Here is a 22,976-nt window from a genome sequence, read left to right as displayed (position 1 = left end):
TTTAGTGGCTACTTACCTATCTAAAAATATTTTAGGTTCGGCTAAAAAAGGTCTCAGTTTTTATAGAATAGTTCACTTAGAGCGACGTTTGGCATTAAATTTGTGCAACCGAAAAGTGAGAAGCTATGGTGAGTGGTTTATGCATTTATTTGATAGACATTGATCATGTTTTCTTACATTTGTGTGAGGCTTGTGGTTGTATCTCACTTTTCCTTATGTTTCATGCATAATTTTCTTATGTTCATTGTGCTTCGTTACATTTATGGTTGTGGCAAGTTCAGGGGGCTAACATGTATGTCGGGGACCGTGAAATGGATTTGGTGTGTTGGACATGTCGGTGTAGGGGTGATTGCAACACCCTGGCATGGGCTTCCACAGAGGGGGAGAAACTACATAACATCTCATCATTATTTTTAGCTTGTTCATGCATTTGTTTCTTCACTTCATGAACCACCTCACTTAGATATAGCTATCTAACTTGAGTATTCATACTACTGGGATATTCGACATCCCAGGTAAGTCTGACTTTACAAGTACCCTGAGCTCGAGTTTTGGAAAAGGCAAGAAGATGGTAGATGTTTAGATCTTGTACTTTAGTTTCCAATACTATGTGCAAGCTACTTGTTGTAATATGAATGGTACCTAGAATTACTTTAATTAAAGTATGTACTGGACCTTATATTTTGTGGTTGTATTACAAGTGTTGTACGCAAGTTATATATGTAACTAGTAGGAATCCTACCCCTTTAGGTTCGATCCTAGCTTTCGTATATCAAGATTCCTTTAACACCCCAGATATGTTTATGAGCCTCTTGGTTATAGAAGCAGGGGTGTTACAAGTTGGTATCAAAGCCAGATTTATGGTCTTAGTTAGAATTCGACTGACTTAAGGTGTTGCGACAGGTATGGATGCTGACATAGTGGAATTCCAGAACCAACGGGCAGTCATGGGTTAGTGGACCACACTATTAGGTGGTCGATATATGATGCCATGGGAGACTCTAGGAACCTTCCTGGATATAGTAACTCCAGTTATCCTGGAACTGCCACCTGGCATAGAAATGCCTTATGTTGTTACCCTTCAAATGGCCTACTTAGTCTCCTTGCTAGCCCCTGAATGCCAGGAAGCTGTCGATAACCTCATGAACCAAGGACCCTACAATGACCTGGTGGTTATACGACCCTGTTACGGGAAGTGAAGGCTCACTTGGATGTGAAAGACATGCCCATGGGGGAGATAAAACCCGAGTTAGAGCCCGCCCAACTACTTACAGGGTTTGCTCAAGAGCCAAAAGAACGAGCCTTAACCCCACCCCTAATGTCAGACTCTGAGGATGAGTAGGTCTTGAGAGTCAAAAAGGGAAACACAAATTTTGGTATTGTAAATATGTATAAAGGATTAATAGCGGAATGGTTATGTAAATTGTGTACTAGATCCGTAGTTGAAGGAAAATTTTGTCTTGTATAAAGGGAACTAAGTAGTAAAATGGAAAGGCTTGTAAGATATAAATTAAGGTGTAAAATAGGAGTAGGGTTTGAGGAAATAAATAAAATATGGCAGAAGGGTCTACTTCTAGAATACGTCGATATTGTGTGTAATGTGACTAATCACGAAGTCTTCTTGGTGACAGGAATGGACCCAAACATAAGGGAGAGCCAATGCCAACGTGCTATCATGGGCTGGTGGACAGCACATCTAGAAAGGCGATACATGCATCCATGGGATGCGTTGGGAGACTTTTTAGACATAGCTACCCCTATCCTGCAGTAGTGTCCACCCCATATGATGGTTCCCTATCTAGTGGATCTCCAAATATTGTATCTAATCTCTCTGTTGACCCCGAAGTGGCAAGACTAAGAAAACGAGCCTCGCGTCATAGGACCTTATAACACTTTGACAGCCTTTACTAACGACCTAAGAGAGATTGAGGCACACTCAGACTTTAAGGATGTAATGGACCTGAGTTAAGAGGATGAACCTGAGCAAGAACCAGAAGAACGTGTCCTAACACCCCCTTTGGGATTCAAAGAGGGGGAATGATTCCTCGGAGACGTAAGGAGACGCTTGGTTATATAGGAGTATGTAAGGTAGTAATGGAATGGTTGTTGTTGCCTAGATCAATTAGTTAAGGTAATGAGGACTATTGTACGTGTAACGCCCCGCTCCCACTTAAGGGTGTTACTCGTGAACAATTACCCGAATTGTCCACCTGCCCGGTCTTTAGTGAAGGGCGGACCATGTTTCAAGAAGAAATGCCCTAGGTGGGAACTAGGCTCATCCTTCCCTTCCCTTAACCCTAGGATTCACTAGTAGAATTGAGTTTTAACCACACCGCATTTGGTTAAAAAGAAATCTCATGAAGACACCCAATCATTATTTTCTCATTTGAATTTAATTCTTTTTCCATCCAAGAATTTTACCGGGCTCCGTAAATCACCATTAAAATCAATTCATTGATTGATTATCAATTTTGGAGGAAAAACTCAAATTTTCAATTTTCCAAAATTTCGGCATTATCTTCAAAAATGCCCGAAAAGTTCCTTTATTTTGAAAATTCCTCCGGGGCCCAAAATCAATTTAGAAATGCCCCAAAATCAATTTGAAAATTCATGGGCGACCGCCCATGCGAGCCCCCGTGCGGCCCAACGCCTGCTGCTCCCGCTGTGGCCCCCTAGGGGCCACACGCGGGCCCCGGCTACTGCCACTTCATTCCCCCCCCCCTTTTTTTTTTCCTTGGGCCCTTCTAACCCAAAAATTTTCAGATTTTTCCTTCCAAAATTTAGCATCCCAAAGCATCACATTTTCAACAAAAACCATCTCATTTAACCCCTTTGATGCTTCCTACAACTCATGCCAAATGAGAAATTTACATCCTTACTTAGGCCTCTTCAAACCATAAGCCAATATCTCATTTTAAAATAAAATCAAACACTTCCAAGATATGAAATACACATATGATCTTAGGCTTTAACAAGCCATTAACAACCAAATACATTACAAGGCATGAACCAATTACAACAACATAGGCCTCATATGCTACACACTATTCTTGGATCTTCTTTCCATGCTTCCACATGCTATTCCACCATTGCCTTTACTTTACCATGCTTTCAAAACCTACATGTGAGGGTAAAAACCTCATGAGCTATTAAGCTCAATAAGGGTGCAATGCAAAATAAATATGAACATAACAAGATTATATGATGCCAAATGCATGCAAATGTGGCTAGGTTTCTTTGCCCTCACAACCCTTCAAGGTTAAAGGCATCAACCCACCATTTCAACCATGTTCCCAAACCAACCTATGGCCATAAGTCTCGTGAACATAAAAGTGTTGGAAATGTATGCCCTAAAGACACGTTTTGTTTAATTTATGGTAATGATGTTTCTTTTATTCAGTTTATGGCACATATATTATTTGCATTTAATTGTTGGAAATGTGTCCATGCTATTAAGTAAGTGATTCATGTGATGGGTTGTTCTTCACAGTTAGGCATGAATCATGGATACTTAATAAGCAAGAAAATATTACTCTTGATCTTTTGATAGAACTGGGCATTCTATCATGATAAGATCATTGTGCAATAGATCCTAATGGAGGATGGCTTGCCTTAGCCAGTAAACAGTCCGTTTACTCTAATTGTACAAGCGCATTTGGAATGCATAGAGTGGACCTGTGATAGAAGCTAATGACAAAGTACTAATTATCATGGAGCTAGTCTATCACTGCTACTACGTGGACGAGTACTCTAATACTTGAGTATTAGTTGGTGGTCTAGTGAACCTAGAGCTATATTCTTAGATTCATTGTAGGTGAGGTCTATCAAAGATCAATATCCTTTTGAGTTGGGAGTATGGTTTCTAATTAGCTAAGACAGACTAATACAAGATAGTTTCTGTGATTCACCCCCTTGTGATTGTCCAAGAATAATCGAATAATCCAGGGCCCTGGGAACGTGACTTAAGAGTGTGTGCTTCTAGGTAGCTCCCAGTGATAAGCAAGTACATTCGAGTAGTCACGGATTATTGGACTAGTGATCTAAGGATGGTAGAAGTCATTTAGAAAGGTGTTAGTACATTATTCCTTTCTAAATGATGGGTGTTACGCAGAGGGGTATTTTCGTCATTACACTAGTAGGTCAAAGACATGGCATATGCAAAATTATTCGTGGGGTCAGTGTTACCATATGGTGATAGTTGGAACACTTAGAATGACAAAATATAGCTACTAGGTAGCAGGGATATTTTGGTCATTTTAGTAGCCGTGAATAATTTGTCTTTTGGTCCCCGGGGTAGGTCGATGTAACTCATGTATTTTTTAATACATTTGGCTTGTTGGATGAATTACATTGAGAGAGAATTATTTTATTCAGAATGGTCCATTGGGCTAGAATAAAATAATAGTTCATTAGGGTTTTTAATTAATTAATTGGGCTAACCCAATTAGATATTAATTAAATGATCTTGGCCCATTAGGGTTTGGCCCACTAGGGTTTTAACCCTAGGGTTCTCCCTATATATATCTCTCTTTGGTTGTTTTTTCATCTAAGTTGTTTTTCATTCTTCTTCACCGAAGAGAGGCCACGAGTTCGAGTCATACTCCGGAAGATCGAAAGGGTGCGTTTGAGTTCTGATGCGACGGAGCCGAAGGCTAGCAGGACAGCCGTCGTCTCCACCACGCGAAGAAGCTCCCATCGCTCCATTCCGTCCGGTAATCCGCCGCAAAAGTAAGTCTCCTAGATTCTTATCAATACGAGGAACGTTTTGTTTTGATTAAAACGCTTCCGTTGCATGCTTTGTTTCGTCGTTCATGATCCTTCAAGTGGTATCAGAGCCACGGTTTTGTTGGTTTGAATCTAGGAGCATGCCTAGGATTAAAATCGAAAAAAGGGTGGTTCCTTTTACTGTTTAAATGCTGTTTTTTCTGCGTTTATGGATCCCTCCAAGAATGGTTTTAGATGCCTTGTAAACCTCATGAGTGGAGGTATAGGATGTTGTAATCTGTTGTGTTTATTCAAATAGATTCGATGTAAACCTGGGTATAGGCGGATGTACAACCAGTTTTGATGGTTGATTTTTCCAGCTTTATTTTTCTGTAATGCTGATCATTCGAACAGAACAAGAGGCCCGTTTTTCCCTATTCGGTTGGTGCTGTTCGTGATACAGAAAGTTGCAGTTTCGGCCGGATTGGGAAGTGCTGTTTTGGAACAGATTGCAGTTTCAAAAGCCAGCATTCAGCCATCGGTTGGACAGGCTGAACGTGATGGAAGAATCGGCTAGATCTGGCTTCGGCTAAGGGCTTGAATCGATCATCACGAGAAATCAGTTTTTTGGGTGTTCCATGGAGCAGGCGGCGGCTGAAGCGAGGAGCTCTTTCGGTGTTCCATGGAGCAGGGACCGCCGTGCCTACGGCGGGCTTCGCCCGCCCCAACCTCAAAGTTAGCATCTAGGTGTTTTATTTGAAAACCATTCTTGGAGGTTAAATTATTTGCAATTAGATTATCTTTGTGATATGTTGCATGAAAATAATTAGTAAAAGGATGGAACCACCTTAGGATTAAACAAGACCACATTTAATGTTTATTTGATGTGATGTTTAATCAATTATATGGTCACTTAGGAATAATGAATAGAAAAGCATGTAACTTGTTTATTGTGCTTTTTCAATTGTGATCATATGTGGAGTTAATTCATGAAAACGTTTTATTAAACCAAATGATGAAATTAGTTTACAAGTTTACTTTTTCAAAGGAATCATCCCTTGGTATAGAAAGTAAATGTAGACTTAGATATTTCATAATAAGGTTTAAATTTGGGTTAATTAATCAAGAGAAAAATTAACTTATGGTTTACTCTCTCAAAGTTTTTTATCCTTGGATTAGAGAGTGTTTTCAAGTTTAGATATTTTTCTAAGTATTAATGGAATCCAAAAGGAAAAACGTTTTTAATCAAAACCCTTATTTTAAAAGATTAAGTGGGAGAGGGGTTCCAACGACCCCATGGCTTCCTCCACACCTTTAATTAGAGATCGTGGATGCCCTCGTGTCATTCTGAGCATGACCCCCTATAGGATGGGTATTCCATAAGGATCTGGATCTAATGGTAAAGGTATAACTAAAACCTAGGATATGTGTTGTTATCGGCCGGCCTATCGTTGGAGGTAATAATGCAAGATTATCCGTAGGGAATGTGAGATAGTGGCAGCCCTATCGACGGAACTATTCTCTAGATCATTTCCTATTCAGGAAGTTTAGTTTGTGGTGGTTATACACTTAACTTAGAGAATTATCAACCTCCCTATCGGAGCTCTGTTAGTTCTTCTAAGAGCCAAACGACATATTATTGATAATAGTTTAAGGGAAATCTATTTTCAAGACATAATATGAGCTTATGTGCAAAAAATATTTGTTTTATATGTGCCTTGTCTAAACGTCTTATTTTTCCATAAAATGTACAGGAATGTCTGGTGGAGGTTCTTTCAGTCCCCTTGCTATGATCCTCAAGGATTCTAAGCTGGATGGGGGTAATTATGTTGACTGGAAGAGGAAGTTGAACATAGTACTCACAGCTGAGGGGTACAAGTATGTTCTGACTGACCCCTGTCCTGTAATTGGGAGAAACTCCACTGACGAGGAGCGCCAGGCAGAGGCGGAATGGAAGAATGCTGACGAGATGGCACGATGCTACATGTTGGCTTCCATGTCCGATGTGCTTCAATCGAAGCATGAGCATACGCCCACTGCTTATGATATTGATCTGTCATTGCCCACCATGTTCGCTGATAAGAGCCGGCCCGCAAGGCAGGAAGCTCTTAAGGCGATCATGACTACTAGGATGGCTGAGGGGGCATCAGTTCGAGAGCACATGCTCAAGATGATTGCTTACTTCGAGGAAGCTGAGGTCTTGGGAGCGACGATAGATGCTGAGAGTCAGGTAGACATGGTCTTGGAGACTTTGCCAGATTCATACTCGCAGTTCAAATTGAACTATAACATGAATAAATTAGAGATGAATCTAGTGGAGCTTATGAAAGAGCTCCAGGCGGTAGAGAAGATCATGAAGCCTACCTCAAAGGCTCTAGCTATTCATTCTGCATCTTCTCCTAGAGTTGGCCCTAAAGCCAAGAACTTCAAGAAGAAGAAGGGTCAGAACAAAGCAGGGGGTAAGCCCAAACCGCCCGGAGCTAGTCAGGCCGATGCCAAGCCCAAAGGCAAGTGCTTCAAATGTGGGCAGAAAGGACACTGGAAAAAGGATTGTCCTGCCCTCAAGGTGAAAGCACCAGGTATTGCTCTTTACTTAGAATCCATCAGTTTGGTAGGATCTTCATCCTCTTGGATAGTTGATTCAGGATCCACTGATCATGTCTGTAACTCTTTGCAGGGGTTCAGAAAGACAAGGACTCTACTTGAAGGAGAGCATGGAATGCTGGTAGCTAGTGGAGCTCGAGTATGGGCTGAAGCAGTGGGAGTTTTACATTTGTTTTTTGATTCTAATAGGATTTTAATTTTGAAAGATGTTTTATATGTTCCTGCTTTGAGACAGAATTTAATTTCAGTTTCTAAATTGATTTCTTATGGTTATTCTGTTTCGTTTCATTCTGGTGTCACTATCAGTAGAAATGGACAGGTTATTTGTTCAGGCAACGTATTTGGGAATCTTTATTATATTAATCCTATTAAAAGTCAAATAAACAACTCTGAGACTGAACCAGTTAATAAGAAGAGAACATTATCATCTAATGACTCTTATCTATGGCACTTAAGATTAGGGCACATTAATCCTAATCGGATTCAGAGGCTAATCCATGATGGGCCCTTAGGCTCATTGAGATTGGAAGAATGGCCTCAGTGTGAATCATGCCTAATGGGCAAAATGACCAAAAGGCCATTTACTCAAAAGGCAGGTAGAGCCAAAGACATATTAGAGTTAGTTCATAGTGATGTTTGTGGTCCAATGACTACACCTGCTAGAGGAGGTTACGAGTACTTCATCACATTTACGGATGACCACACTCGTTTTGGTTATATTTATCTGATGAGGCGCAAGTCTGATTCTTTTGATAAATTCAAAGAGTTTAAGGCTGAAGTGGAGCGTCAAACAGGTAAATTGATCAAAATTTTGAGGTCAGACCGTGGTGGAGAGTACCTTCTTGGAGAGTTTAAGGACTACTTAGTACATCACGGTATAGTTTCTCAATTGACTGCGCCTGGGACCCCCCCAGCAGAACGGAGTCAGTGAGAGAAGGAACAGGACTCTAATGGAGATGGTCAGAAGCATGATGAGCCATGCATCTCTTCCTATTTCCTTTTGGGGATATGCCTTAGAAACGGCGGCATACATTCTGAACTTGGTACCTTCCAAGTCTGTACCTAGGACACCCTATGAGATGTGGACAGGACGAAAGCCCAGTCTAAACCATCTCAAGATATGGGGTTGTCCAGCTTATGTATTGACTAAGGGGAGTAAGTTGGAACCAAGGTCAGAATTATGCTACTTCATAGGATATCCAAAAGGCACTCGTGGTGGATATTTCTATTATCCTAAGGAGCAGAAAGTACTAATTAGTACTCATGCTAGATACTTGGAGGATGATCAAAGTATGTCCACTAAGGGTTCAAGCAGAGTAGAACTAGATGAGAAGTTATCTTTTGAACAAACTTCAGGTACATCTAGTGTCCCAATTGAGGAACCAAAAGAGACACAACCGAGTGTTTCTATACGCACGGAGCCTCGTCGTAGTGGGAGGGAAACTAAAGTTCCTGATAGATGGACAGGAGAAGCTTTCGAGCTAGTCTCTGACAATCAGGAACAAGATCCTACTAGATACGAGGAGGCTGTCCTTTGAAAGTAAAGCAAGATCGCTACGGGGCAAGCAGCGTAGTTCAATAATTTTGAACCTTACCCCGATCCCGGCGATTGGATCAACGTCGAAATCAAATCATTCACAAACAAATAAATAAATCTAACCTTTAGATTATCGAGTCGTTCGCGGATTCGAGCCGTCCAAGCGTCCGGCCTCTAACTCGTGATACGCGGCACGCGTCCGTTGGCAAGGAGAGCGGAATAGGAGTGCTAGCTCCTTCTCCTTTGCGCGGCTTGTGTATGGACGGTAAAAGAACACCCACGTTTCAAATCGATGCCAAAAGAAACGGGGAAGAGTGAACGGTAATGCGTTTTTCAACTCTTGAAAAACGACACCAAAAATCACCTCCATAATGGGCAACCTATAAAAGGACTAGGGATAACCCGTGCCTGAAGACACGGTGCAACTAAAAAAAAACCATTAAATTTGAATACAAAATAATCAAACACTGAACTCGTACACGTACTAAATTGAAAACCTAAACTTGCCATATATCACGTGTTTGAAGATAATGATATAATTTTTAAACATGAATATAAACATGCATTAAGTTAAAATTGTTTGTTCAATTTTAATGTCATGGCTTTAGTGAAATAAAAATAATCAAAATGTGGATATTCTGTCAAAAATTTGAGAGGGTATCCTTTGAAAATATGATGCAACAACATCATTCTTCCTAGACAAACACTTATATCAATGCTTGTAAAAGTGACAAACAAAATAAACCTATACAAACTACATTAATCACAAAACAAAATGACATAAACTACTTATAAATCAATCGCTATCTCCATGAATGAACAAAAATCAAGAGAGAGGTATTGAATTATATTTTGGCTCACTAAAAAATTTGCTTAATTCAAAAACCATGAAATGAGAGGATATGCTTTGAAAATGTAAATTGAAATTAATGTAAGAAATTTTCAATTTTTCGACAAAATATCCTTTAAAAATATGATACCACAAATATATCAATTTGTCTACAAAACTTATAAATTTTATAATCATAACCAAACCATGTCATATGCATGCTGATTACCACAAAACATCATAATATTAACCATCGTCATGCTTAAACATGACTATTTACCAATTGCTTTAAGCATCAAAACAATAATAACCATTGTTCTGCCTATTTTGAACTATATATTCACCATTTCAAAATAAACTCATAGTTGTGGCTAAACATAAATAAGATTAAAGAATGACCACAAAACATAATTATATATAGTACATTTGTAAAATGGATCATTCTTTAATTTAGCGTATACCCATGCCTAAAGGCACGATGTAAATAATATTAAAATTAAAATGCATTTATAATTTATACGTATTATGTTCTAATAATTTTACTTGTATTAAATGCTCTACAAAACTCAAATAAGAAACAAACATATAAAATTTATAATGTTCACTAATATTACAAATCAAAATATAAGAGCAAGTAAAAAAAAAAATTGTAAACACTGAACAAAAAATAGAAATTAAAGTTATTATATACTTGTTAACGTTTTATAATAATAATAAAAAATTTCTAATCCATATAATAAAACATATCAGTACTATGCACACCAATTAGTGCATAGTACTCTGCACAACAACCAGTACTTTACAATCTAAAATAAAATTAAAATTAAAATACACACCAATTAGTGTTACTGACATCAAATTGTAACTATATAAGAAAAACAAATATTATATCGTCATACACTAAAAGAGTGAGTTAAAACTTTACATGCTATACCCATGAGGTAAGGCCAAAATACACATGGTACCACTTGATTTTAAAAGATTACATTGATGATCACTTATTTCTAATTTCTGTAACAAAAAACTCGTATCATTGGATTATCGCCGATCAATTAACAAAAATGTATCAAATTTTTTTCTTTATTCTTTACCAATGAGCCCAAACCAATTTTGAATTTGTCAACCCTATCTGGATTTGGACTCAAACTTATATTAGGATTTCAACTCAATCTGTGCAAATCTAGATAAAAGTTTGCCTGTATTTTGGTCATAGAATCCAATTGCTCTAGGTTTGTCAACAATTGAGAAAAGGAACAACAAAAAGGAAGAAGAAAGAAAAAAAGAAAAAAAGAACAAAAAGTAAGAGGATCAGGGTAGTTTGCCTAGAGCAAACCTAGATCTACGTTTCTGACAACTTTCTCCTTCTCTACCATATAAGATTAGCACAAACTCTACCAACGGAGATACCTATTATCTATAAAAATCAAGAAAAGTGCCATGTTTATTTTGACTAACCTCAAGTGCACTGAATATATTTACCCAAATAATGTTAAGCACAGCCCAACTCTCTGTGTATTAGAAAACTCAAATGGCAAATGCAAACAACCCATGAAACAAAAAGTCATACTATCAGGTAAAAGAAACGATATGCATTTTAAGACCCTTGAATTTCGTTCTATAGAACCATAGCCCTGTTAAACCAGATGTTTGTTCAAAAAGAATTAATTATTCCAAAGTGAATATTAATAATAAAAAATTTGCCTTCAATGAAGTCATATAACAGGCAAACCATCCATATAATTCATCCAATACTTCATAACCATTAGATTCAATTTCAACTATAAGCTTCTTCAAGAAACTTTCAAGTAGGGTATATGAAATTTTCATCCTGCATTAGTAACAGAAATAAAATGAATAATAAAATTTGCAAAAGATAAATGTTTAAATATTGGTTGCAGGAAAATTATGATAAAATAAATCAACAACAGTAGTAAATACATTTAAAAATTAGTATTACTTCTGCTTTACATGCAATAAAAAAGGTATAGCTCTAGTTAGCAAAAAATAAAAGAACTACATTTCTAAATTCATAAAGTTAAATTCAAAATCTCATTCTCAATCAATTGGTAGTCATCCCAATATATAAGATATGACAGATTTATGATCGAATCATCTATAAATTTAAAAATGAATTCATATTTACACCGTAACCAATTTTATATTTCTTTAAGTACCAAAAATTCAACACCTAAAGATAAAAATATTAAATTTTGAATTATGTTTTCTATTTTTGATAAAAATATTCAACACACTAAAAATAATATTTGATCATCCATGATTTAATAAAAAACAATTCTAAATGTCAAATTATTAAAAAAATTAAAAAACAGTGATGTTTTTTATACTTTTTTTTTAAAATTTACACACAATTGTGTTTTTTTTATTTAAAACTTAAAAATTATACTATTTTTTTTACTGTTGATTTAAAATTTATACTTGGATGCTAAGCACATGAAATCAAAACAAAACACAGATCAAATCAAATCCACTGCACCGAAGGAAAATGCGTAAAGGCAAATTTGCAGTAAACTCACCACAATCAGATGCAGTCTTGGACGCATGGAGAAAATATGAAGGAGAGAGAGACCCAGAAATCTGAATCAGCTTGCATGTAGCGACATATGTCCAACATTCCCGCAAGAGAACAAAACCCAGAAACTATGCTGCACAAAAAACCCACTACGCTCTCCATCTATCTAAGACCAAATGGCAATTTATTTATATAAATATCTATATAATAAAGAAATAAGGTTTTTGAATTGTTAACACAAATGTGAGGGAGATATTTTTTCAACGGTTGGGATGAGTTTTCAAAAAAATTAATGGCTGAGAAAATAATTTTTTCAACTGTGTGTATGTATCTCTCATTCTCTCTCTCCTGAGTGTATGTATATCGCGACTGTGTGTATGTATGTATATATTCCTGTAGTTTTAATTATTTAACACAACTGTGTGTATGAATATAACAAATACAGACCCACATTATATTTTCTAGAAGAAGAAGAATATTTAAGTATTAAATACTTTAAAAATTAATTTTAAAACTACAGGAATATATATACATACACACAGTCGCGATATACATACACTCAGGAGAGAGAGAATGAGAGATACATACACACAGAAATAAAGGGATGAGAGATACATACACTGTGACTTAGAGCTTCATGTGCGGCGGCAGACAGAAATGAAGATCAGCAACCTCTTAGAGCAAAACGAACAGGAAAAAAAAAAGAAAAGAAATCTAGATAAGGAATTTCCAACAAACAGATACAGAAAGAGAGGAAAAGGACTTTCGAAATAGAATAACAAAAAAGCAAAGAATATAACATAACATAAATGCACATACAAACACAAAATCTAAAGTTGTGACTGAGTGGAGCGAAAAGACTTAGCAACCAAATTGGAAGCAGCAACAGCACCACAGGAACTAAACATAAAGGAACTATATACATACAGTGGTGATGGATATACATACAGTTGCGACCGCCCGAAGCTGCTGCGCCACCGCCATCACCGGTCGATTCCGCAGCGAGCCATCACGGCCGCACCTCACGCGACCGCCTGCGCGCAGCCACTGCTGCCATGGCGGACCCCCAACCGGCCTCCGACGCCGTCGCCTGCTTGCCGCGACCACCACTGGCAGCCTCCACCAACCACCGCTACTCCGCCGACCATTGGTCGATCACTGCTGCCGCCCTACTCGCTGCACCGCCACCGCCTTCGGCTGCCTCCACCGCTGCTGCTGCCTTAGCCGCCATCGTCGGTCACCGACGCCTCCTCCGCGACTCGCCGCTGCCACCGATCGGCCGTCTCTCTCTCGCGATTGCTCTCGGCCACCTGCTATTTCTTTTCTCTCTCTCTTCATTTGCTCTCTCTTCTTCTCTCGGCCACAATCCCAATGCCTAAAGGTTTTTAAATTTTGAAGGCCACTGTAGAAACTTGGTTGTATGAATGTGCGTTGGGCAAAGAGGGAAGAACACGTGAGAGTGGAGGATGGGATGGTTTTGGGAGGGAAAATGTGTTGATCTCAGCCATTAATTTTTTTGAAAACTCATCGCATCCGTTGAAAAAATATCTCCCTCACATTTGTGTTAACAATTCAAAAACCTTATTGCTTTATTATATAGATATTTATAATGAAATATCCTAGGGTTTCTAAAACCCTAATGGATTGGGCTAGCCCATTAATTCTAATTTAATTAGAATCATAAGTGGGCTTATTCTAGTCCAACTAGAAATATAATTAAATGGCCCAATCCTTTTATAGGTTAAATAAAATATTATGGCCCAAATCTAATTCAAGCCCAAATATATTTTATTTAATATTTGGCCCAAATCTAATTTGGTCCAAATATAATATTTAATATTTGGCCCAAATCTAATTTAGTCCAAATATAATATTTATTTTAATATTTGGCCCAAATCCAATTTAGTCCAAATATAATATTTAATTTAATATTTGGCCCAAATCTAATTTAGTCCAAATATTAACTTAAGCCCAAAAATATTTTATTTCATATTTGCCACTCCAACAAATAGAAAATCATTAAATTAGAAACTCCTTCCTAATTTAATCAAATGCCATTTTTAGGAAACTTTTTCCATCACGACGACTCCTCGTCATATCGACGTCATTACGTCTATCTGTTCTTTTTCCGTGAGAACCTACGACGGCACAACTTCTTGCCGAAGTGTCCCACTTAACCATACGTCCACTCTCCTGGTTTAAGCCAGAGACCGTGCCTATTGCGTATGACTCATTAGGCTTCCGAATATGTTGGCAATGTGTCGGTACGAACACATAAGACAAGATTGGCCTCTAGCAAGGCGTCATGCCTACCCAATTATTCAGAAGGATTCATAATCCGCAAATAACCTTTCACGAGCATGGTTACCGTGTAATACGATCCTCTCGTCAATGTATCTTATGTGATCTCAAGTATGGCGATGTGTTGCTTGATAACGATCACATGAGTTTTCTTCGGTCTTTCGGATATCTTCACTTAATAGAAAGTGAATCAATAACTCCTTATTGATCTCTTTCACCATGGCCATGGATTTAAAGTGAATATCCACCGAATGCGCCTTAGATACATCATCCTCTATCAAGGGATAGACGAGTCCCATCTTGGCTATGCACCCATCTCCATAAGCCTCATGATATACCCAACGATCGCCCACGTGCAGCCTTTGTCTAGGCCCATCGAAACGATGTCAAAGCATACCGGTCTTCTTATGAGATGACCGTGAGAACCTCAGGTCCAAGGATTAGTTACACCCATCTCGTATGAGAATTCCATCAACATATAACCAAAATGGATTCTCGTGGCGAGTCATGTCCAGTGACACGTTCTCCAACATTGGTCACCTATGTACTTGTCTAGGCATCCCCATGCCTATGGGTGTGAGACCCCCATTGCTATCACATAGCAAAAACATAGCACATACAAGTCTTACCGCAATTGTCAATGTCCATTCTTGACATTGCTACGACTTGGGACATTTAATGATGTCTATAAACTGTGATGCATCATCTCACATCTTTATAGATTATTCACAGTATACATCATATGGACTTCTATCTAGTTTCATTTGGTTATTACAATAATAACAAGAAACTAATAGAATGACTTCTTGTGAATTTGAATAACTCCTTATTCAAATAATAACATGATTACAATTGTCAGTGTACAACATGCCCAATCTGATTGGGTCTAGAGCACCTACACTAACAATCTCCCACTTGTACTAGAGCCAATCACTCATGTATCTTATACCTGATGATCGAACATGACTTTCATGTTTCTCCTGGATAGAGCTTTAGTCAAGAGATCTACGACGTTGTCATCCGTCGACACTTTCTCTATATATGTCACCATAGCTGATAATCTCCATTATCATATGGTGATATCGCAATACAAATTTGGTCCGTTGATGAGACTGTGGTTCCTTCGCTTACGCGATGGCTCCTTTGTTGTCCCAATAACTGTTATTGGATCAACAATGCTGGACACCACTTTAAGTTCATCAATGAACTTACGGATCCATACAACCTCCTTAGCTGCTTCGAAGGTTGTTATGTATTCGACTTCAGTTGTTGAATCTGCCACTATCTCTTGTTGGAACTCTTCCAACTCATGGCCCAGCCATATAGGCAGAATATGAATTTCGACTGTACGTGATTTAAAATCATCATGGTCGAATTGGAAACTAGCATCCATGAACCCCTTCATGGTATGCTTTTATTCTCCATATGGCAAAAAAAACATCTCTTTAGCGCTTCACAAGTACTTAAGAATGTTTTTCACAACAATCCAGTGTTTCTAACCTGGATCAACTTGATATCTACTACATATGCTCAAAGTATATGCGATATCAGGCCTCGTACATAACATGGCATACATGATCGAGCCAATAGCCAAGGCATATTGCGCTCGACTCATCCTATCTCTCTCATCTTGTGTCTTCAAACACATAGCCTTGGAGAGATGTATTCCATGTGACATGGGAAGACTTCTCCTCCTAGAATCTTCCATGCTAAACCTCTTTAGCACCTTGTCAATGTACGCGCTATGGGAGAGTGCTAGCAACCTCCTGGATCTATCTCTATAGATCCTTATTCCCAGAATATAAGCTGCTTCTCCCAAATTCTTCATGGAGAAAATATTTTGAAAGCCATATTTTAACTAATTACATCATGGGAACACCATTCCCTATGAGCAATATATTGTCCACATATAGGACTAAAAGGACCACCACGCTCCCACTAACCTTCTTGTAAACACAAGGATCAACTTCTCTTTTGTGAAAAATCAAACTTTTGATCTTTTCATCAAAACATTGATTCTAACTCCGGGATGCTTGCCTTAGTCCATAAATGGACCTTTGCAAGTTGCAAATCTTATTTGCATGTTTATGAGTAACAAAACTGTCAGGCTGTGTCATATACACATTCTCGACCAGGTTTCCTTTAAGGAAAGCTGTTTTGTCATCCATTTGCCATAACCCAGAGTCAATGTCAGACATTGCCTCATCATAGGTAGTAGGCTCATCGTTCACAACCAGAAGCACATCTCCATGTGCCGAGATGAGAAATCCATATCTCTCTTGCTCGCAACGAACCCTTGTCGACCTATGAGGTTCTTGTGTAGAAGGTTGGGGAGTTGACACAACTTCTTATGTCTGATCTTTCTCGAGTTCCTAGAGGGGAGTATTTGTTTGTGGTTTGCCTCAAATCTTATTCGAGCTTAACATTCCTCCCACTAGCCATAACATCTAAGAATTCCTTCTCAAGGAATATCACATGCTTGACAACAAAACACCTTTTGTTCACATGGGTGGTAAAAGTAATATCCATTTGGATATCCCACAAACAGATATCTCATCGATTTGGGTTGTAGCTTATTACTGTCAACACGTTTAACATAAATTTGACAACCCCAAATCTTAAGGAAAGACAAATTTGGCTTCTTTCCTTTCCATATCTTATATGGAGTCTAAGTAACTGATTTACTTGGAACCCTGTTCAAAACAAAGATCGCAGTGAGGAATGCGTATCCCCAAAATGAAATAGGGAGTTCAGCGCGACTCATCATGGACCAGACCATGTCCAACAAGGTCCTATTCCTCTCTTAGACACATCATTCATCTCTGATGTTCTAGGTGGAGTCCATTGTGAGAGAATCACATTCTACTTCAGATGATCTAGAAACTCACTGTTCAAGTATTCACCACCTCGATCTGATCGAAGTACTTTGATACTTTTCTCAGTTTGTTTCTCTACTTCAAATCTGAATTCTTTGAACTTTTCAAAAGTCTCAGATTTGTGTCTTAAAAGATACACATAACCAAAACATGATCTATCATCAGTAAAGGTTATGAAGTAGATATACCCACCTCGAGCTTGGGTGGACATGGGCCCACACACATCAGTGTGCACAAGCTCTAGCACTTCTGTGGCCCTCTCTCCCTTTCCTTTAAAAGGAGATTTAGTCATCTTACCAAGTAAACAAGATTCGCAAGCACCATATGATTCATAATCAAATGTGCCGAGATATCCATCTCTATACAAGTTGGATGTGCGAGTCTCATTTATATGGCTAAGGAAACAATGCCATAAATAAGTGCTATTTAAATCATCTGATTTAAGTCGCTTAATATTTATGTTATTGATAGGAGTATCAACATCAAGGACATATAAACTGTTACGTACTGTTGTTTTACCATAAAACAACTCATTTTTATCAAATGAACAACTATTGTCCTTTAAATAAAAAAATGAATATCCATCATTGTCCAAACAAGAAATAGAAATAATATTCCTAGTCAAACTAGGAATAAAGTAACAGTTATGTAAATCTAACACAAGCCATGTGGATAATGTCAATAAATAGGTCCCTACAACTAATGGAACAACTTTTGATCCATTTACCACGTGTAGGTACATTTCTCCTATTATTAATCTCCTCGTACTCCTAAGCTCATACACGAAGGTGTAAGTATGAGCATTAGATCCAGTATCTAATACTCATGTGGACTGATCAGAAGTAAATAGATTAATTCCAATAACATAAATACCTGAAGTGCCTTGAGTAGAACTCTTCTTACTCTACACTTCTCGGTTTATCACAGTGGAGATATATTGCATCCTTTTTGCCTTTTGGGTTTTAGTCTTCTAGACTCTTCCAAATTGCGCTATAGAAGAACTCTTCTTCCTTTTTGGCTTTCTTACTCTTGGGCTTACCCTTGTGCGCCTTGGGCCTTTCAACTAAGAGAACACTTCCCTTAACCTATAATCAATTTTAGGTTCGGTCTCCCTTAGTATGGACAACCACTCTCCAAGAGTCTTTTCCATAACTTTTAGGGAGAGACTATAGCAGCGAATCTAAGGTAAGTTTCAGCATCCATACCCAAGTTCAGCTCTAGCAACCTATTGATAAAACATATCATCTCCATGACATGCTTCTCAACAGATGATCCTTGAGCCTAGCCATGATCTCATAGGCGTCATAACTCTTATGTGGCGACCTATGTTTCGGGGTCATGGCAGCCAAGACGATATATCAAGCGATGATCATATCACCCATGTGCATCGTCCAGGCCTAATGTGCTATTATTTCTTTAACTGGTGGCTTCGTAAGAAGATAACTCTTTATCGCATAAAGAATCTTATCATACATGAGGACTATCCTCAAGATGATCTCCCAGTCATAGAAATTAGTTCGTTGAAGGTATTATTGCCCTCAAGTATCGATCTTATCGACATGTTTCCAGACATTCTGGATCAACAACTGAATAGAGATATTATTATAATCATATTGAATTACGAAATCATAAATTGCAAGAAGTAACATTTTATGATTGCTCCCACTATTTTCTACGAGTTTGCCACCCTCTAGACATAACTCGGGAAATCCCGTTGGAAGATTTCCTAGTGAGCCAGGATCCCATCTCCCCTCGCACAACCTTGAGTGACTCAACAAATTGTGTTAGGATCGATTAGGTAGGTACTTGCTACCAATTGCATCTCCATGCAACTCCTAGATTCATTGGGTTGACAACTCCTTGCCAAGCACATCTTATGTGACTCCCAATCTTTGCCTCTATACTCAGTAAGGCCTTGAGTGACTCAACAAACCCCACCTTTCTAGTTAAGTCGAACCCATCATTCAGGGACATCTCATGGCCCATGAAGCATAGGAATCATAGGTGACACATGACCTTGAGTGACTCAACAAATCAAGTGCCAGCTAGAAACCTAATGCTTCATAATGATGGAAGGCAAGTTGGCTTAATATTAATGAGGGATTTATTATTTATTTATTAAGGTCTCATCACATGCAATTAATCAAATTAATAATGCATAATAAACGACTCAAACCGGTGTATGGTATGGATAACTACGGCTAGTCCCCTCGAGCCATAGAAGGGAAGCTAGCGGGTCAAACCTAGGTGAAGAATCACATCTTGCTTCATAAGCACATTCTTCAAGCCTTCATTGGTCTTCGAATCTTGTCTTCAATTTGGCTCCATCTCTTGCTCTTCATACAAACTACAACTATCGCTACTCTATTCTATTCTACATACATTACATAGAATCAGAAACCCCGAGTTACATTCGGGGGGAGTGAGATGAGAAGAGAATGTACATCAGAGTATAAGAGAGGCAGGACACGCAGGCCCTATTTCAAAAACCAAATTTACAAGCATTCATTCCCAACATAAAATAAATGGTCGACTCGATCCATACCATACACCCATGCAATCAATCACATTGATTCATTTAGATTATGTTAATTAATTGTCGCATTTATTTCAAACTTAATGAAACGCTTTCAATAAATTGAAAAATTTGTATGATTTTGGAAAAACAAAATTGTTTTAATTGTGTTGGGCTTGGGCTCCATCCATCAGTCTAACTAACAAGGCTCAACAGGCCTTGGATCAACCAATGTATGTCAAACATACATTAGCAGCCCAATAATTAATAAATAACCCAATTAATGGCCCTGACCCATTTTTAATCACGGCCCATAAGTGTCATACACTCATGGATCGGATAAAAATAATAAAAATAGCCAAACAATTTGGCCGGGCCCCACCAAAAAGAACGGAACGCACTAGGCCACCGAAGGGTCGACCCGGGTGCTTCACGGGGACCCCCGGGAACGGTCAAACCGAAGCCCGAGGGAGCGGGAGGTGGCTGGGCAGCATGTCACACATGCTGCCAGCCCAAACAGGGCCAAAGGCCGCGGCTGGCGCGCGCAGGGCGCGCATGGGCCGCGGCTGGCGCGCGCTGGGCGCGCATGGGCCGCGCCTGGCGCGCGCGGCCGCGCATGGGGCGCGCATGGGCGCGCGGCAAAGGCCGCGGGGCGGCAAGTGCGGGCCACTAGGGCCGCGCGCGGGCGCGCAAGGGTCGCGGGTCGCACCCGCGGGTCGCGCCCGCGCCGCCTGCGCCTTGCGCGCGCGCGGCCGCGCATGGGGGAGCCTTGCGCGCGCGCGGTAGCGCCTGGGGCCGCCTGCGCGCGCGCGGCCGCGCCTGTGCGCGCCATGCGCGCGCACGGCCGCGCACCAGCGCGCAAGGCCGCGCCCCAGCGGCCCCTGCGCGCGCCCAGGCCGTGCCCAGCGCGCGCGGGCCCCGCTCGACTGCGTCTTTCGATGCCCCGGTGCATCCGTATGCACCCCGAACCCCGTTTCGCCCTTTTTCGTGTCAGACACGATCTTTTGCCCTTCACCCAAAAATGTTTTGCAATCCAAAAATACAAACGCAACAATCATTTAATTATTTCACAAATAACAACATAACCGAATCCGCACGTAAGGAATTGAAATATTTCGACGATGGCTCTGATACCACTGAAAGTAAAGCAAGATCGCTACGGGGCAAGCAGCGTAGTTCAATAATTTTGAACCTTACCCCGATCCCGGCGATTGGATCAACGTCGAAATCAAATCATTCACAAACAAATAAATAAATCTAACCTTTAGATTATCGAGTCGTTCGCGGATTCGAGCCGTCCAAGCGTCCGGCCTCTAACTCGTGATACGCGGCACGCGTCCGTTGGCAAGGAGAGCGGAATAGGAGTGCTAGCTCCTTCTCCTTTGCGCGGCTTGTGTATGGACGGTAAAAGAACACCCACGTTTCAAATCGATGCCAAAAGAAACGGGGAAGAGTGAACGGCAATGCGTTTTTCAACTCTTGAAAAACGACACCAAAAATCACCTCCATAATGGGCAACCTATAAAAGGATATTTATAATGAAATATCCTAGGGTTTCTAAAACCCTAATGGATTGGGCTAGCCATTAATTCTAATTTAATTAGAATCATAAGTGGGCTTATTCTAGTCCAACTAGAAATATAATTAAATGGCCCAATCCTTTTATAGGTTAAATAAAATATTATGGCCCAAATCTAATTCAAGCCCAAATATATTTTATTTAATATTTGGCCCAAATCTAATTTGGTCCAAATATAATATTTAATATTTGGCCCAAATCTAATTTAGTCCAAATATAATATTTATTTTAATATTTGGCCCAAATCCAATTTAGTCCAAATATAATATTTAATTTAATATTTGGCCCAAATCTAATTTAGTCCAAATATTAACTTAAGCCCAAAAATATTTTATTTCCTATTTGCCACTCCAACAAATAGAAAATCATTAAATTAGAAACTCCTTCCTAATTTAATCAAATGCCATTTTTAGGAAACTTTTTCCATCAAGACGACTCCTCGTCATATCGACGTCATTACTTCTATCTGTTCTTTTTCCGTGAGAACCTACGACGGCACAACTTCTTGCCGAAGTGTCCCACTTAACCATACGTCCACTCTCCTGGTTTAAGCCAGGGACCGTGCCTATTGCGTATGACTCATTAGGCTTCCGAATATGTTGGCAATGTGTCGGTACGAACACATAAGACAAGATTGGCCTCTAGCAAGGCGTCATGCCTACCCAATTATTCAGAAGGATTCATAATCCGCAAATAACCTTTCACGAGCATGGTTACCGTGTAATACGATCCTCTCGTCAATGTATCTTATGTGATCTCAAGTATGGCGATGTGTTGCTTGATAACGATCACATGAGTTTTCTTCGGTCTTTCGGATATCTTCACTTAATAGAAAGTGAATCAATAACTCCTTATTGATCTCTTTCACCATGGCCATGGATTTAAAGTGAATATCCACCGAATGCGCCTTAGATACATCATCCTCTATCAAGGGATAGACGAGTCCCATCTTGGCTATGCACCCATCTCCATAAGCCTCATGATATACCCAACGATCGCCCACGTGCAGCCTTTGTCTAGGCCCATCGAAACGATGTCAAAGCATACCGGTCTTCTTATGAGATGACCGTGACAACCTCAAGTCCAAGGATTAGTTACACCCATCTCGTATGAGAATTCCATCAACATATAACCAAAATGGATTCTCGTGGCGAGTCATGTCCAGTGACACGTTCTCCAACATTGGTCACCTATGTACTTGTCTAGGCATCCCCATGCCTATGGGTGTGAGACCCCCATTGCTATCACATAGCAAAAACATAGCACATACAAGTCTTACCGCAATTGTCAATGTCCATTCTTGACATTGCTACGACTTGGGACGTTTAATGATGTCTATAAACTGTGATGCATCATCTCACATCTTTATAGATTATTCACAGTATACATCATATGGACTTCTATCTAGTTTCATTTGGTTATTACAATAATAACAAGAAACTAATAGAATGACTTCTTGTGAATTGGAATAACTCCTTATTAAAATAATAACATGATTACA

General features: G+C 39.3%; 1 protein-coding gene across 1 annotated transcript in view; it reads right to left on the bottom strand.

Annotated features, from left to right (window-relative positions):
* Positions 1-11,289: 11,289 nt before the first annotated feature.
* LOC127788144 (uncharacterized) overlaps positions 11,290-22,976 on the bottom strand; it is a 15,092-nt gene continuing 3,405 nt past the window's right edge. The window contains exons 2-3 of the mRNA XM_052316255.1: positions 11,404-11,502; positions 11,290-11,305 (exon numbers count right to left, since the gene is read on the bottom strand). Coding sequence (XP_052172215.1) covers positions 11,290-11,305; positions 11,404-11,502 — 115 coding nt within the window. The remainder of the gene's footprint in view (positions 11,306-11,403; positions 11,503-22,976) is intronic.

The sequence above is a fragment of the Diospyros lotus genome, chromosome 13 (assembly GCF_014633365.1).
Source record: "Diospyros lotus cultivar Yz01 chromosome 13, ASM1463336v1, whole genome shotgun sequence".
Classification (NCBI taxonomy): domain Eukaryota; kingdom Viridiplantae; phylum Streptophyta; class Magnoliopsida; order Ericales; family Ebenaceae; genus Diospyros; species Diospyros lotus.
The sequence above is the reverse complement of the archived record's forward strand: the minus strand, read 5'-3'. Positions and strand labels throughout refer to the sequence as shown.